This window comes from Ptychodera flava, chromosome 3 (assembly GCF_041260155.1).
Source record: "Ptychodera flava strain L36383 chromosome 3, AS_Pfla_20210202, whole genome shotgun sequence".
NCBI classification, from domain to species: domain Eukaryota; kingdom Metazoa; phylum Hemichordata; class Enteropneusta; family Ptychoderidae; genus Ptychodera; species Ptychodera flava.
The window spans coordinates 16,219,953-16,237,556 of record NC_091930.1 but is presented as its reverse complement, the minus strand read 5'-3'; the positions used below and the strand labels follow the sequence as shown (position 1 = coordinate 16,237,556).

General features: G+C 35.8%; 1 protein-coding gene across 1 annotated transcript; it reads right to left on the bottom strand.

Moving 5' to 3' along the window:
- Positions 1-12,415: 12,415 nt before the first annotated feature.
- LOC139127848 (adhesion G-protein coupled receptor G5-like) lies at positions 12,416-16,375 on the bottom strand. Its single transcript, XM_070693709.1, has 6 exons — positions 16,314-16,375; positions 15,482-15,655; positions 14,603-14,723; positions 14,023-14,126; positions 12,996-13,095; positions 12,416-12,595 (listed from the first exon to the last, which is right to left on the bottom strand). Exons 1-6 carry the CDS (start codon positions 16,331-16,333, stop codon positions 12,416-12,418), a joined length of 699 nt encoding a protein of 232 aa, XP_070549810.1. The 5' UTR covers positions 16,334-16,375.
- Between the last annotated feature and the right edge of the window lie 1,229 nt (positions 16,376-17,604).

Below are 17,604 nucleotides of genomic sequence, written 5' to 3'. Positions count from 1 at the left end.
CATGGAGGTAGAAGAGAACCCTTTTACTTCTATGGGCTAACGTACGCGTGGCCGAAAATAAAACCAGGGAGGTTACTACTAGTATTTACTTAAGGTGGAGCTGCATGTTGCCAACACAGTTTTTGTTCAAAGCAATATTTCTGATCAAAGATGACAAGGAAACCCCATCAGACTGTATATTTTCAAAAAGCAGAGACTCAAAAGTTTAGTATGGTAGCAGTAGTTTACTCAAAAGAGAAGTGGCTGTATATTTAAGGTAAAAAACCTAAATTTTGGTATTTATGATTAAAATTAATTTAAGTAAAAAAAGTTGACACTATTTCCTAAAATGTAATATTTACCTTGAAAGGAGAGTATATGTATTAAAAACGACTATTTTATTTTGCATTATCTATTCTATCTATTCAAAAATGGCAAGGGTTGAAAAACTGACATTAAAAACGTGATTAAAATCATAATAAGTAAAATTGAAATTCCTCTTACATAAATGTAAGAACTTTATTGCCAAACAAAATAGGCGTTGTTTTGAAGAGCATTTTAAGAACAGAATGTGAAAATTTCAGAAAATTTGACCCAGCCATAGTGGAGTTAAATTCTTTGGAAATTTTGAAATTTGGAGGAAAAAGAAGGCAGAAAAACGGGTGACTTGCATTCATTTGCATAAATTAACACTTTTTTATCACGAAACTTACGACTGCTTGAAAAGCTAAATTGTGAACCCCGCCAACATTTTAATCTTGGGTTAACATTTTAATTAAAATTGAATGAATATTCGGAAAAACGTGATTTTTGAGCAAAATATGCTGTGTTGGGTGCAGCGACCCCTTGAAGCAATTTCTCTCAAGGTAGTTTCCCGTACGATCCAAGTTAAGCATCACTATGTTTGCATTTTTTCGTAACCTTTAGTTCAGGATGGTCCTACTTATATTTGTAAATCACAAATGTCCCCTTGACCTGGTCATGTATTACCTTCAATGGAAATAATTTTAGGCCGGTTTAATGTTACAGCAAAAAACAGGATGGTTGGACAGTCTCATATACATTACGTTTACTTTTTGTATGTGTCACACAAGTTTTGTAGATAACATTGTAGATAAAAAGAACCGACTCATTTGTGTGTCTGGATAGAGCAAACAAGGGAATTGCTAAATGACTAAGCTACTGCAGTGAACTGCAATAAAACTGCTCACACTAATTAGTTTCAGCTGTACCTAGCTTGCAAAGTCGACAACATTGTATGTCCCATGCAGACAGTTTGTCTGGAGAAGTTGAAATAAACAAGATTTGTACATGGACCAGTGCACGGTAAAATGTTACATTGTATCTTAATCTTGAACACAGGGTGCCAATCGTAAACTTCTATATACAACCCAGACAGAGCTAGTTTTGCCTTTGGGACGAGCAGAATTTTTTTGTCTGTATCAAGTAACCTTGGTCAACACTAAAGTGGCCACGGTTGAAACAGAAACTGCCCAGTTATAACACACTACACGCCAATCTGCCAGCTGGCTACAGCTGAAACTAATTAGTGTAAGCAGTTTTATTGTAGTTCACTGCAGTAGCTTTACTAATTTAGCAATTCCCTTGTGTGCTCTATCCAGACACTTAAATGAGTCGGTTCTTTTTATCTACAATGTTATCTACAAAACTTGTGTGCCACGTACAAAAAGTAAACGTAATGTATATGAGACTGTTCAACCATCCTGTTTTTTGCTGTATATTGTTTATTTCCGCTGTATTTAGTTTTAAGCATTCATAAATTTGGTTGTTTTTTTTAAATCACTGACTTTATCTTCTTTATCCTGACATAACAATTGTGAGAACCAATTGTAAATTATAAACAAACACACTACCTTTAGAAATGTAGAGGTTAACTGGTTCAGATATTTTCCTGCTGTCTTCACCAACGCCCATCTCAATGCAGTAGTACGACCCGGTGTCGAGCAGGCCGACTCGGGAAATTTGTAAATCGAACACACCAATGGAATGGTTACCAACAATGTCAAACCTTGTCTTCCAATTGATAAAATTGCGAACAGTGTCATCAGTGGAAAGCTTTAAACCATTCTTTTTCCAGTGAAGAACGCCAACTTTGTTATCCACAGTGCATGGTAGCACCACGGTTTCACCTTTGAAGGCATATTTGTCCTCAGGTACAATGTGGAGCGATTGCAGTGGTTTAGGCGAGACAGGAGTTGCTGACTTTTGCGTTAAGCCTAATAAATTAAGAGACTGGACTGATATAGCGAAGCAAAGCTGACATTCAATTTATATTATTTATCAAATCAAAAAAAAAATTATTGGATTACACATCGTGATGAAAACACATTTCACTTGTTACTATGCTAATCTCGTTGTCATAATATGTATGGTCATAAAATGTAAAGGGCAGGAATATTGTTCAACAAGAATGGCCTATTCTTTTCTTGTTTAAAGATGATAAAAAAGTCATTCGCACAGAGATAGAACATTTGTTCGATATTGATGGCAGAATACTGACAAATTATTCGACATCTGTGAAAACAGCCAAATTGCTTAACATGGAATTGCGTGAGTCAGATGGATAACACAGTGAATACATTGGGTAAAGCAAGCACATTTTCATTCACCTTAAATCTCCTTCATCATGAATTGCAAAGTGTTTGTCTTTGATTCAAGAAAACGTGACAACAATCTAGAGAGAGATAAAAATACTTTTACAACCCTTCTCAGAATTAGAGCGCGAAGCCACTGCAGTGAACTGCAATAAAACTGCTCACACTAATTAGTTTCAGCTGTAGCCAGCTGGCAAAGTCGACAACATTGTATGTCCCATGCAGACAGTTTGTCTGGGGAAGTTGAAATAAAAAAGATTTGTACATGGACCAGTGCATGGTAATGTTACATTGTATCTTAATCTTGAACACAGGGTGCCAATCGTAAACTCTCATTTACAACTCGAGCCTCAGACAGAGCTAGTTTTGCCTTTGTACAAGCAGACTTTTTGGTCCTTATCAAGTAGCCTTGTTCAACACCAAAGTGGCCACGGCTACAGCTGAACTAATTAGTGTAAGCAGTTTTATTGCAGTTCACTGCAGTGGCTTCGCGCTCTAATTCTGAAAAGGGTTGTACATTACCTTGATAGTTTCATCAATTTCAGTTTCCAATTTTCAAAACAGGCCTCTTATTTTAACTTATGAAAATGCAATATATCGCTGATATTAGTACTGACCTTGGCAATGAAATATGAAAAGAAGAAGAAAGATGACGCACAGAGCTGCAACTCCAGGTCTTTCCACCATGACTAGGCATGAACCATGTCTCCGCGAATGCAAAAATGGAGTTTTATGTCTGCACCAAGTAGCTCACTGTCACGTATGTGATTGGTCCCGAGAATTATGGAAAACATTGTCAATGAAATGGTCTAACTGTTGCTACATCGGTCTATGTCGTCATGGCGACTGTAGGTTATACATAGCTTATCATTGCATTAGGGAAAGTATAGATCATGGAAATTCTAAACATAAATTATTCACAATTCAAGTGAATTAATTCCCCAAATGTATATTCTCGGTGGTTTTAAACCGTGTGAATTTTCAGTTGCTGCTAATGTACTAACATGCTTCCACGGCTACCATGCATGTTTTTGAATGTTGTCGACAAAGTCATTCCACATAGGACTGGTCTCTATCGACATTCGAATGACGCAGGATGACAGAGCCACGTGTTTGATTTCACGCGTCAGTGTAAAGGCAAACAAGGAGAAACGTTGATACATCTTCTTCATAAGCATTCTGCTAAAGAATCAGAGTTCAAAATATTAAACAGTTGTGGCGCTGAGTAGAACCGGAAATATGGCATTGTTATAGATCCACGTACCTAAGGCGCGGTGGCAAAGCAGTATCTAATCAGCCTAAAATATCTTTATCGATTTATAGAATTAGAATCTTGTTATATCCTTTTAAAAGTGTTAAATAAAAATTTAAGAGCAAAAAATCGTATTATAATAATTATTCCATTAAAATATGCCAAAATCCCTAATATTCAATTGCCATGGAGATATTATTGTATTATGATTAATGCTTAAATTATTACTGGGTATATGGTATAATTATTGGCATTTGAGGTCAGGGAAGTGACATGAGCACTTGGCAGGATGTAAGGTCATGTGAATTTTGGTCTCTTAGCACTCAAAATAAGCAATAAGCAACAAAACAAGGTGTGGGGAAATAGCTTAAAAACAAAAGTGGTTTTGCTACGGTACGATCACGCCTGCTTTTATCACAAACAAAGCAGCCATGTCCAAAGTTAAACACAATTTATATAACGTTTTACAATCACCAAATACGTCCCAGGAGTACCTTTATACTCTCACCGTTGGTGAAAATTGGCAGGTCAAGCTTTCACTCTGTATTAGCTGGAAATTGAATGAAGAATATTACTAATGTTTGGCCTTCGTCTAAAAACATATAGTTTAATTTCATGATAAAAGACACAAAGAAAGAAATCTATCGTTTAATTACGCTGACGGAAAAGATAAAAGAAATTAGCTCTCATATAAAAACATATAATAATCGCACCGTAAATCAAACAAAAATGATTGGAAACATGACGCTCACAGATGGTGAATCACCATGAGGGCGCTGAAAAAAGGTACTTCTGAAATGTCTTTGTAATAGTTTTAGAGTTAGAGAGGTGCACAGACATAATTTTTATGACATATATTGAAGTGGGTTGGCAATGACCCTTTTCTGTTTTTTCATAAAAGGTAATAAATTTGAGATCGAAAAATTTATGTTGGCAATCTAAATTTGGCAATACAAAAGTTAGTGAGCCTATTCTTATAAGGACCCGAAGGCATTGAACTTGTGCATACTTTATGTTTACCTTAAATTGTTGACATGCCACCTCATGATTGATTCTCGCTATCACTCAAAAACTCAAAACAGTCAAACGATTTGACCATAGGTCAGCATCACCACAATGGCGGATGAACGTTCGCACGGAAATCACATACTACATCAAGGTTAGGTAAAGGTGCATCACACCAACAAAAATGGAAACCCCTCAGTGAGCCATTGACGTCGTGCATATATTCTTCCAAAGGGGATGGTCGGCTTTTTCTGTTTTCAACACATGGAATGTAGGGCGACAAACAGATCAAATTCTAATTCAGATACAGAGTCTTAAAATTTCATGTAGCACCTCATGATGATGTAATATCCGCCGATTTAACTCTACATACATCTTACAAGCACCTATCACTTATCACCATTTCTGTTATCACGTGTTTGCAATTGTCAGTTTGGACCGAGGTTGGTAGTAATTGTTTTAATCAGGCAGGAGGTTGCTAACTTAAGTCAGTGGACTGCAGGTGAACTACAGTAACTGTTCAGTTAATATGTTTATTTCCAAGTCGACGGCGATTGGTTATTAATCAAGGCTTGTAAGTTTGAATAAGAATGTCTGTTATGTACATATTCTCATGAGGAATTCCATATCATACAACAACTCACATTAATCTATATTGGATATTCATACAGTACCATTTCTGTGATATCCAATATTACATCTTATTGCCGGAATACATTGGTTCATGTCTCCGAGAGCAGGTGACAATTTGCTAGACGCCAGGGGGCATATTGTCTGTTGCCGCGAGTGCACATAGCCCATATATTTAGATATTTTAATAACATGCCTATTCAGAGTTAACGCTCTATGACATTTAGTTACATTCAGGGCATTCTCAAACAATTTTGCCATCACCGACGAGAACAGCCTATTTATCCAATCACGCACAGGTTTAGTAGTGAAAGGTGTCCAAAAACATTGACTGATCCACAATTTTTAGATAAAAGATCGAGGACAGTAGTCTTACAGTATTGTACTCAGGAGCCGGGTAAATAACCCGCCTGTTTTGCATTTTTTCCCGGCCACTTTTAATGTTATTAGGTTATTTTTTTGACCTATTAATTTCGGGATCGCACTGTCAGCTGTTAGACGGCACACGTACGATTAGCAGTTTCGCGACCCCTTTCCCCACTTGGAACTGCACAAACATAAAACAGTTTCTAGATACTCATTTGTGGCTTTTGAGCCTGATCTTTTACTTGTTAAATAGCGTGATTGGCTGATGGACGCGCCTATGGTGTTGCCTTTGTTACGAGCAGTGTGATTGGTTTGATTGGTATGGAGGTCATCTTAGGTCATCTTGAACGATGGCGTCAAAAAGAAATGTGGTGTCGGCCACTGGGACCTTGCCGATGGAATATTTTTTCCCGAAGAAAGCCCGTTCAAAAAGTATACTTGATTCCAACAATACATTTAGTTTATGTATAAAAAACTTCAATGTTGCTGAATTGGTGAGAGAAAGGTACCGAAAAGATGTGATTTTGATCGACGATTCGAAGTTCATGAAACTGGCAAGCTAGTTTTCCGCCGCCGCGCTGGCTGCCAACGTCACTAAGAGTATGACAATCTTCTCAACAAATCAAGTTATTCTCAGAGCAATACCAACGCATTTTCTAGATTTAAAAAAAATGAGCGAGAACTGGATTTTTTAGAACCAACTGTTTACTTGAATGGGTATTTTATTTTCATTGATTATTTTTTTCTTTCTAGAATCCACGGTCACAGGCATGTGTGTTGCCGATCGTTAATTACACAGTCACAGGCAGTTGTGTTTCCGACCATTTAACGCTGTTCTCTCTGGCCGCCTCGTCTATCTACTGATACGCTGTACGTGTCTGCGTGTATACTCACTGTTAAAAATTAAGGGTATGTCAGGATATTTCATTTTATTTGATGTCATTTTTTGATAATAAGGTCCATCGATAGAGCATGATACTAAAGGAACAAGTCAAAAGATCGATGTCGGATAAAAATCTAAATTCTTTAAAAAGTTTTCCATCCGACCAAAACGATATTCTAGTTTGCTTTAGGTGAGAATTCTTAAAAAATGATGATGTAATTACATATTTTAGCTCCCTACATTGCCGTAATTGAAACTGGAAAACTTCTTTTTCTTCTAGTTGTCTGAAATCGACATTTTTATATTGGGGCATGTGTTTTACAATGAATAACACAAACAAATCAAAATCATGTTTGTTTGTTTTGTTGTATGTGAGCCACGTCTAAGACACACAACAAACGTACTCTTTCAGTCTCAGCTAAATGTTCAATGAATTAGTCAAATGTCACCTCAGATGCCACCAGAGAACACCATGTCCACACCAAAATTTCATTTTTCGCCTTGCGAGAGGTGGGCATCCCCCTCTCGCTCCCCCCTTGTTCGCTACGCTCACTCGCTGCTCGGTCGCCTCGCTCCCTCGCAGTCCACCCGTCTACGTTCTTAAATTACCCGGCTACTTTTAAATATAAGGACAACACTGGTCTTATGATGGCAACCGGGCCTGTTTCTGTGTAGGGAAAAGTTTGAAAGAAGACAGCGGCATATTTAGTCACTCTAACATCTCTGACGTCATAACAACTCCATAGAAGCCACCTGTAAGTATTTTCTTCGCAATAGTACATCAGGGCTTGAAAGTGCGATATTGGCAATCAAATATACTCATCAACAATTCAACAAAAATAAGTCAAAATGTATTATTCCCTGTTCAATTGCGAAAAAGACAGATACAAAACAGACAGACCAAGTGAGCAAAGTACCGGTAAATACAACAAACCCACATCAGTTAAAGAATACGCAATAATCATAATTAACTTTTAAATTTTATTCCGCTTCTAAACACGTATGTCACAGTTACAACCTTGGCTTCTTGTGTTTTTGCTGCATTACTTCAAATTTGGCAGCAGTAATATATATATATATATATATATATATATATATATATATATATATATATATATATATATATAGTAATATATAGTAATATATATAGTAATATATAGTAATATATATATAATATATATATATATATATAGAGAGAGAGAGAGAGAGAGAGAGAGAGAGAGAGAGAGAGAGAGAGAGAGAAATTGTTTTCGCTTTTGGATGTACCAGCCAATTTTGTTGGCCTATATAGCAAAAGCAGTAACATGTAAATCTGTCTCACATATAGAACATCAATATATTAATATAATACTCAATTTTCATTTATGATGTCAGACTTGCACTTCATGGCATACTCAATATTTACAAATCTTACTTGGTGAAGTAACGGACAAGAATACAAATACTGACAAAAAAACTTTTATACAAGGTACATGAAACTATATAATGATCTACTTAGGACATGCATGGGTACAGAACGCCTTCAAACCTACTCAGGTTGCAGTTGGACCTGTAATTTTCTTGCTATTCGAATATATGAACGGATAAAAAGTGATAACATATTCTGTAACACACTTGGAGGAAACCTATTTTGATGAAAAAGTGGATGGTATGTAAAGCAAACAGATATCAACCGGCTATTTCACTCGTCTTTTCCTTCGTTTTCCCTTGTGGTCCTCTATCTAAAAAGCTGGTTTTCGTTGGCTTACGAGCCAAGAAAATCAGCGTTTTAGTGCTTTCAGACGATGCACATGCTCTCGGTAAAGAAAGGTACGATTTTCTCTTCACTGCGAGTATATTTGCAAAATAAACCATATACCGCTGGCTCATGCTATTAAAGTTGAAATGTTGGTAACTTGCTTTAGTTTATACACTGTATAATACATCATTGAAGGTATAATGAAATATGTAGTCATGACAGTTACGCTTTCAAGTCATTGCAATGAAAATCAATTCTCATTTGTCATTGACACGTTGTAAATTGCCTTGACGGCATCAAACTGTTTCTAACACAGAACGTTAGGCTTTAGTATGCGTGTTTGTGTCACCATGTCTTTGGTCTACTGATTTGGAATTCTGTTCGGGTAGAACAAGTTGAATATTAAAAAAAAACATTACTTAATTAAGGGGTCACAATAATTTAATTCGAAGGGCGGAACGATTGCTACACTATCAGAACCACGACCCCCTACAACCATTAAATTTTTGCTTTAAAAATTGTGTGTTCTTTACCTGCCCGTGTATTCATCGAGTGTACTACTAAGTGTAATCAACATTGGAACAGGGCGATCAATTCTAAAGAGGTCGTCGGCTCTGGAGAATAATGTTTCGATAATGATGACTACATCAAGTCTAAAGGAATATACATTGTTATACTCAATGCCTTTTATTCCAGACGGATTAAAACAAAGTTTTCGTTATATCCGTCGTCAATTATTGGCGAATTGGTCGAGAAATGAAACACTGCTACGTCGATGTCAAAGGCCCAGTAGTTGTAACTTTCGATCATTTTTTCAACTTTTTTTGTTTCATGTCAACTATAGCTTCATGTTAACTACAGGTTTTTTTTCTACTCCAAGACATATGTCTAGATAGCTTGTTAGCTAGATAGCTTGTTAACTCGGCCTGCTTGTGTGTATAACGTTTTTTTTCTTCATGGGAATGTGTTCATTTGTGTGCCGATGTGTGTTCATGTGTTCCTGCTCAGCAATGGTTTACCGATACGGTGGCAGTTTGCCGTGAAGGCATCACACGGTTTGTCATCATACCAAAACTTGATCCTACTGTAAAGCTTCTACTGTTCTCTCGCGCCTTCAGGAAAGTTATCTTCTTTCGAGCAAGCTGAGAACGCACCGGCAAGGCACAAATGTAAGTTTACAATTTACAACATGTATCTTAACTTGACATGCAAGTAAAGTAATTGTATGAAGACGAAGAAGATGGGGAAGAAAAGTAAGAAAAAAATGATAACGACGGTGATAAAGTCTCAGTGCAGTGGGATCTCTTTATTATTGAACTGCATCGGAATTCAGTGTAAATATGAAAGCAAATCCGTGTACTGGTGAAGCAATCAGCACGCAAAACAATTACAATTATTTCTGAAGTTGAACAGCCTAAACAAAAGACTTAATTGAAATACCTTCTTACCTGAAAAAATATTTATCATACCATTGTCAATAACATGAAATTGTGAATCCAAGAAGTCTGCAATCACTATCTATAAATGGGAAGTCCAGTAACGTAAGTTTCCGAACTTTATATTAATAACATACTTTGCTTAAATTGTTGATCTCCTTTACTTATGTGATTTAAAAAAAATTGTCAATGCTGATGGGCCGTTCAATAAAGAGTGCATGTCTTTGTGAAATAGATAGGGTGTTATGTACAGCAAACTGCATAATTATACGTAGCGATATTCCTTCGAACAAAGATGTTTTATGCCATTTATAAAAATCACTGAAAATTCCACGGAAAATTAGTTATTGGAAATGTGATCTCCTTCTAGTGAAAAAAACATCTTTTCCAAGTGAAATCGTAAATTTACATTTAGAAAATAAGTGATGCAAAGATTCATTTGTGTACAGTTTTTAATTGAAAGCCTTTTGACTTACTATATATTGTAAGCTTGAAAGTAAGTTCTTAAAAATGCTTCCATTTATCATTACGAATGCTTAATATCTCTTGAAGTTTTTATTTGCTTTTTGGAGAACAAATAATATTCAATTAAGATCCTATTTAACCTCTCTTTCGTCATGAATTCCAATGGATTAATCTTATCATGAAACCGAAAGCATATGTCATTAACATCTCGATTTTGAGCTCAGTTATCAAGGTTATCTGAAATTGACAAAGTCAAACCGCCAAAATTGAAAGCAATCATGACTTTGTAAAGGAAATCGAGATTGACTGTATCAACATCCTTCTCAAAGGCACACTTTGTCCTCACCTCTTTACTGGTCCAACAGTAGAAGATGAATATGAAGAAACCCTGGAGTGAGTTGAGAACTGCAAATACGTACTCAAAGAAGATGGTGTGTCGGTCAACAGACAGCAAACCAAACAGCCAAGTCATGCCCAGCAATGGCAATAAAAGGATGGCAGCTTTCAGACTTGATCTGTGAACATGTTCACATATACGCATGAACAATTTGAGTTACACTCGCATATTGTTTCAACCGAATCATAATAACATTTAAACAATAATTTAGGTTTCGCTCATTTCAAAAATGTGAATATATAAATCCGGAAGTGTGATTGATATATCGGATATATATATATATATATATATATATATATATATATATATATATATATATATATATATATATATATATATATATATATATATATATATATATATTTATCGAAGTATATAGATGGGAAATTACAGTGTGGATGATATATATATATATATATATATATATATATATATATATATATATATATATATATATATATATATATATATATATATATATATATATATATATATATATATATATATATATATATATATATTCATGAGTCTGCCTGACTCCGAATGGTGATAGCATATCTAGAAATAGGAATGTATGTGAACTGAACGCATTTGTTACCTGATATTCTTATACTTGTCTTCAGTTTTGTTTGTGATTCGCCGGCAAATCACTCGGAGTGCTATGCCCAATATCACCAAATTGAAAAGGATAACAGCCAGCATTGGTCCAACGAATGCAAAAATCATACCACTTCCCACCGACAACCAGCAGCTGTGCGTTGAATTTTCAATTCAGAGAATCATGAATACAAATTACACGTTTGGCAACATTAATAAGAAAACAACTATAAAATTTAAAACCAAAAACAAACAATTGCTACATGAGAATGTAATACCATACATATTAAATGAAAACCAAAATTCATCACATGACTAACATTAACACTTTTAAGACAAGAGATTAACCTCCTTTGCCATTTTCCGTTTCCGATAATCTTACAATTGTACTAGTTTGTTATAGGTTCAACGAAAGTGGCAAATCGTGTTCGGCGGATGCCATACTTAAGTTTCTAGAAAGAAGATCTTTAAGAGTGAATAATTTTGCACGAAGTTCACAAGAATGGTGATTATGATACCAGAATGAAGCAAATTGCAAATTCACAAGTGGAGCATGGTGAGCTCAAGATTTTGGCATGGTGCTGTGCTCCTTAGTAAGTTTACCCGCCATCTCTTTGTTGAATGATGCATGATGCTTCCTACCCTTTCGATAATTATGAGAATTGAAAAATATCATATAATTTTATGAGAGGTCACTCATAAATTTAAATGGCAATTTGTCGACGCTCTCATATCAAGTAGTTTCCTAGAAACAAATGTTTCGATTCGCGTCTGATAAATACAAACAACGGAATACTTACTTATCATCAGTACCGTAATAAGCATGTCCAAAGCCGACTGAGATTGCCACAAGCACCAAAGGGACACCTGTGTCGATACAAATAACATTTTTGTCCACATACATATTTGCCACAGAGACTGAACGTGCTGATAGCACATTCATGGAGCAATGATTTTAAATGTAGGATAGGTAAGAACATTTGGAGACTTGGCATGTGCAAATCAGATTAGAGGTTGGTTTCTCAAATAGACATACCAAATAACTCAGTTACTCATGATCCGTAAATGGACTTACCCCAGCCGATTAAATAGTAAGCCACGATTCGTCTCCTCAGAGCTTTTTTGAAAACCACGACCAGTTGAAAATAGAGGTGAATGCCTTCAACCAACATCCAACAGAATACAGACGTAAAGACATAGTGAAGAAGAGCGGCGACTGCAGTGCAAGCAATCTGGCGTGATAGGCAAGGAGAAAAAGGCTTCAGATCAGTTTCATATTGATACATTTTCTGCCCTATATTTTCTTAGCAAGGTAGCTCTCAAAAACATCTGGAGTGGTACCTTTCTAGAGGGCAGACCAATATGTACACGTAGAATGAGTAAGTAAAACTAATATTGTATAACCATACGTTTTTTACAAATACCTGACTAGTTCGAAAAATATAAGAATACGTGCATAGTAAAAGTGGTAAGCGGATAAAATGACTTTGGACAGGCGATTTTCGACGTTTTATCTTATGGAAGAATAGAGTTTTGATATGACATACTTTATACAAGCAATGACTGTTTCAAACAAGTTTTTCTTGAAGTCAATTATTATTCAATAGCGAAGTCTAAAAGGACAATTATTACCTTGTTACTGGTATGTTTCATGCCCGCCAGAAATATAATTTGTCCTATACCAATGGCAAGGCATAGGTTAATCTGGATAATGCGCTCAAGCGTATGCAACCTTTAATATGAAATATCAGAGAGGTCCCTTATATAGACAATTAACTATACAGATCTATGATAAACTGTACGTGAAGTAAAATATGTAGATTTAATTTGGAAGATCAGGTCGTAAAATGTATACAAACGTATGTCTCATTCAAACGCTTATATGTTACACCCTTTATTAACAACAGGTATCGGACAAGTAATGGCATTGTCTCAAGGTAAAGTGCACCTTTGGACATTAATTTTCCCCATACTTTTCTGGTGTGGGCTAATTTCAATGCCCTTGGGGCTAAAAATACGACCAATCATCTTGGTTTCGAAAACTCTCTTTTTCATAGGGTTAAAAAAGGGATGAGGCCATTTAGAATCTTAAATATCGATCCATCTTAGGTAATTTCTATCTCCCGTAAATCATCTGTACGACGACCCCCGCTTTGTCATCTTCAGCTTGAAAAGGAACGGTTGAAAGTTATCGTAAGGCAAATTGAGCAAAAGCTTAAGTTTTGCAGCTTCGTGCAGCATACACGCTGAAAGATAAATCGAATTTGATATTCAAAAGTTTATGAAAGTGGCAAATTATTTTAATTTTCGATATAAATTGATATATAGATATATCGATATATAGATATAAAGATAAACGATTTTCAATATTGTCAGAATGGTTTTAAGTTAAGTTATTTTGTTCAGTGATAAAGCTATAAAACAAGTTGTACCTGGCATATCAGTCACGCCGCTCCGTACGCACGGCAGTCTTGTCAATTAGGCAACCAGGGGATTATATTATTACCTCCTTAACTTTTTGATTCAAAATTTAATTTATGTTTGACAGGACAATGACAGACATACCAGATATGTGAGTTTACTGTACACACGATGCCTTACCCAATGGGGTAATTGTCATTCTTTTGCAATTGAACGAGCAACACGTAAAGAGACCTACCCGAGCAAAGCAAATGCTAGAATCGTCAAGACGATGGAGAATAAAGAAATGCCACAGCCAATCACACTGATTAATTTCAATGACGTCACATGAATTGTTGGTACCTACGAATCAAAATGCACATTATACAAATACATAAGCAGGGCACTATGGGGCAACACTACGAATACAAATAACTCCACCGCGTCCGAATAATGTTTTCAATTGCCGAAACGGTGAAAACTATGACAAGAATATATATATATATATATATATATATATATATATATATATATATATATATATATATATATATATATATATATATATATATATATATATATATATATATATATATATATATATATATATATATATATATATATATATATATGTGTGTGTGTGTCTGTGTGTGTGTGTGTGTGTTTGTGTCTATCTAAGTGGTTATCTATGTGTGTATCATTTAATGTTTGTACAAGTGGAGGACTTGTCTTGACAATTACTGTTTGGCAGCATATTATGAACATCTAATGAGCGATCTCAACGGTGACAAAAAGTCATTTCTTCATAGAGGAACAACACTGAAAATTGGCAAACTTACTTCAAACTCTCTTAATCGAACAAGTACACCAAAACTGGTGAGATGGTTGCAGTGACAGATCGTTGCTGTCTGACTAGTGCTGTGGACGTGACATCCTGTAGAATTCCACCACATAGTTTGACTGAAAGCAAAACATACAGAAGACATAACATGTTTATTCTCGACATGGACATGTAAGAACGTTGTTTACCTCCTTTCCTGTGTTGGGATGTTCTTGGTATTCTCAGAAAAAAACGGGTGTTATTAGTCGTTTTAGGAGTTAGTTGTCAATCAAGATAATTAATCGATGCGACACTGTGAATGACGAAGTAGCAGTGAAAACATTTTCCTTTCGATTTGAAGTTTCGGTGCTGCTGGACTGGCTAATTAACAAATTACTCTGTTTCCATAGTTCTATAAGTATTATCAATAACACAAAGTGTTAAAAGACCAAAGGACAGTTGTATTTTTCGGACAAATTTAAGAGAAGTTGGCATAGGCGACTTTGTGCAATAATCATCAGTAACATAAGGATACACTCGAGTTCAGTTTTGAGTGGCAAATGAGAAATCGCGTGGAAAATTGATTACATTTGTATCAATATGACATATGCATTGATCAATCTCCATTCATGTTTAATTTCTAAACTTTGATCATTAACGTACTTTCTGCTAACAAATATTTAGTATCGCGAGCCAATGTTACATATATGGAAGATCATGCCTTTACCGATTGCAACAATCACCAGTTGTTTTAAACCTTTATGTATATAGTAATTTTGCCCACAAAAACATATTACCGTTTTAAAACGAAATATCATGTATAAAGCATAGGGAAATTTGAATTTTGAGTAAGGAAGTTGCCGGCCTCGCACTTTAAATGTATCGAAGGTTTACCTACCCGTCTGGCCCTCCATATTCTATGAATTCACAACTCACATCCTTGACCGACGCATTCAGAAGATCGTGGTGCTGAAAAGCAAGTTTCACAGGTGCACTGTCTGGCAGAGGAAACATTGGTTTCGGATGTACCGTACTTGAGAGTATGACACTGTGCAGTGTTCGACCTGCACCACTGAAAAGACAAAGGAGATGTTTTCTGTCTTAAATTACGAATACTCGATGGAATACTGAACAGCTGCAAAACGAACTCCGACACGAAGAGGCAAAACATGGAATTTTAACACTTCTCCAAAAGGATGATAGCGGTTATTTACGATGAAAAAACTTTGTTTATTACATTACAACAACATCAGAAGTTGAAATCTGTACATTTCGACATTGTTTAAAATACAGCACGAAAATGTATTTCACGTATTGAGTCGCATTGGAAACAAATGTTTGAATACACAAGGTTACGTATAAAACGATAAAATAACTTTCGTCCAAAATTCTCAATCGCAACAATTGGAGTAAATAATTATACAGGTTCAAGGTATTTTTTTGCTGCAATATCCTTGAGGTTTTAAATTGCAGATTAAAATTTATTTAATGCAAATGTCTGTTATTTCTCAAATGTACCTGTTTTAGCTTCACGTATTTGTTTTACGCGGCGGACTTTTGTGGTTAAGGAACAAGTCACAAAAACCTCGTCATGTGTTTTCAAATTGCAAGAAAAGCTTAGATGTCTCTGAATGTTCGTTATATTTCTCGAAACATCATTGTCGTGAAATCGTGTTGGTACCGGTACAATTGACTGAGAGATGTCTTCATAACACGAACAAAGAACATACCTTATATTCGCTATCCCCATGGCGACGTCCTGGTTTACGTATTTGACATTTACCAAGTATCCAGTCCCTTAAGATTGCAATGAAATCCAATCAGTTAATGCGTCGTAAGAAACTCTCATTAAACTCCTATTATCACTATTAAATAGGCCCTTCATTAACATGGAACTACGATAGCGTTTTAAAATTGAAAATTACGATACCTTTGATTGATGTTTTTAATCCTTTCGAACTGACAAACTGACAGTACATCCCTTACGGATACACACAAGTAAGTTTATTGGTACTTGACTATCACTTAGCTCTAAGTGATACCAATGAAGCAAAGTACTTGCTCTTCAGAAAGCGTCGCCTAATGGCGATCACAATATATCGCAGGAATTATGTATTACGATTTCTGCACTAATAGATCGTGTAACTCCATTAGTAGTGATTAGCCACTGTCACAATATCTTTGTTCTCAGTGCAATGTCTAGTCTTCGACACAGAATGTATTCGGTTCCGTTCCTATTTTGACGAAAGATGCAAGTTGGCTAACGAATGGAGTCCAGTATGCGCAGTATGCGCAGTTTGTCGTGTCGTTGATTGCTTTTTTTAATCCTTTCGAACTGACAAACCGACAGTACATCTAACTTCATCCCTTACGGATACACACAAATAAGCTTATTGGTACTGGACTATCACTTTGCTCTAAGTGATACCAATAAGGCAAAGTACTTGCTCTTCAGAAAGCGTCGCCTAATGGCGATCACAAAATATCTCAGGAATTATGTACTACGCTTTCTACATTAATAGATCGTGTAACTCCATTAGTAACGATTAGCCTCTGTCAAAATATCTTTGTTCTCGGTGCAATGTCTAGTCTTCGACACAAAATCTATTTAGTTCCGTTTCTATTTTGACGAAAGGTGCAAGTTAGCTGACGAATTGGGTCCAGTGTGCGCAGGTCATCGTGACTCACTGAGTCTGGTCAATTGACATAACACTGTCTTTCGATAAAAATGACTGCTTACTGAATGTTGCCAAATGGATTGTGCTTCTTTTAAAACTGATCCTGTTGGGCTTCGCCTGTTGGATCAGTATGAATAAAATAAGATAAATATAAGGAGCAGGGAATAAAAGTATGACCCACACTAATATGCAATCAACAGTCTGGCTACACCTCCAAAGAAAAACTCGCAAATCAATCATTTACCAGGGACAAACAGACATTGTTATGTCTATCGGCCGGATTCAGTGCACCGAAATTACCAGCGCATACTGGTCGTCTTTTGTTAGCAAATTTTCAAAATAC

What these genes read in the sequence shown, in the direction of transcription:
- LOC139127848 (XM_070693709.1), bottom strand. Translation starts at nt 16,333, where the DNA reads ATGGGGATAGCGAATATAAG. An exon ending in CTAGCATTTGCTTTGCTCGG is followed by an intron (nt 13,096 to 14,022) that starts GTAGGTCTCTTT and finishes TTCATATTAAAG; the next exon opens with GTTGCATACGCTTGAGCGCA. An exon ending in TGAAACATACCAGTAACAAG is followed by an intron (nt 12,596 to 12,995) that starts GTAATAATTGTC and finishes CTATCACGCCAG; the next exon opens with ATTGCTTGCACTGCAGTCGC.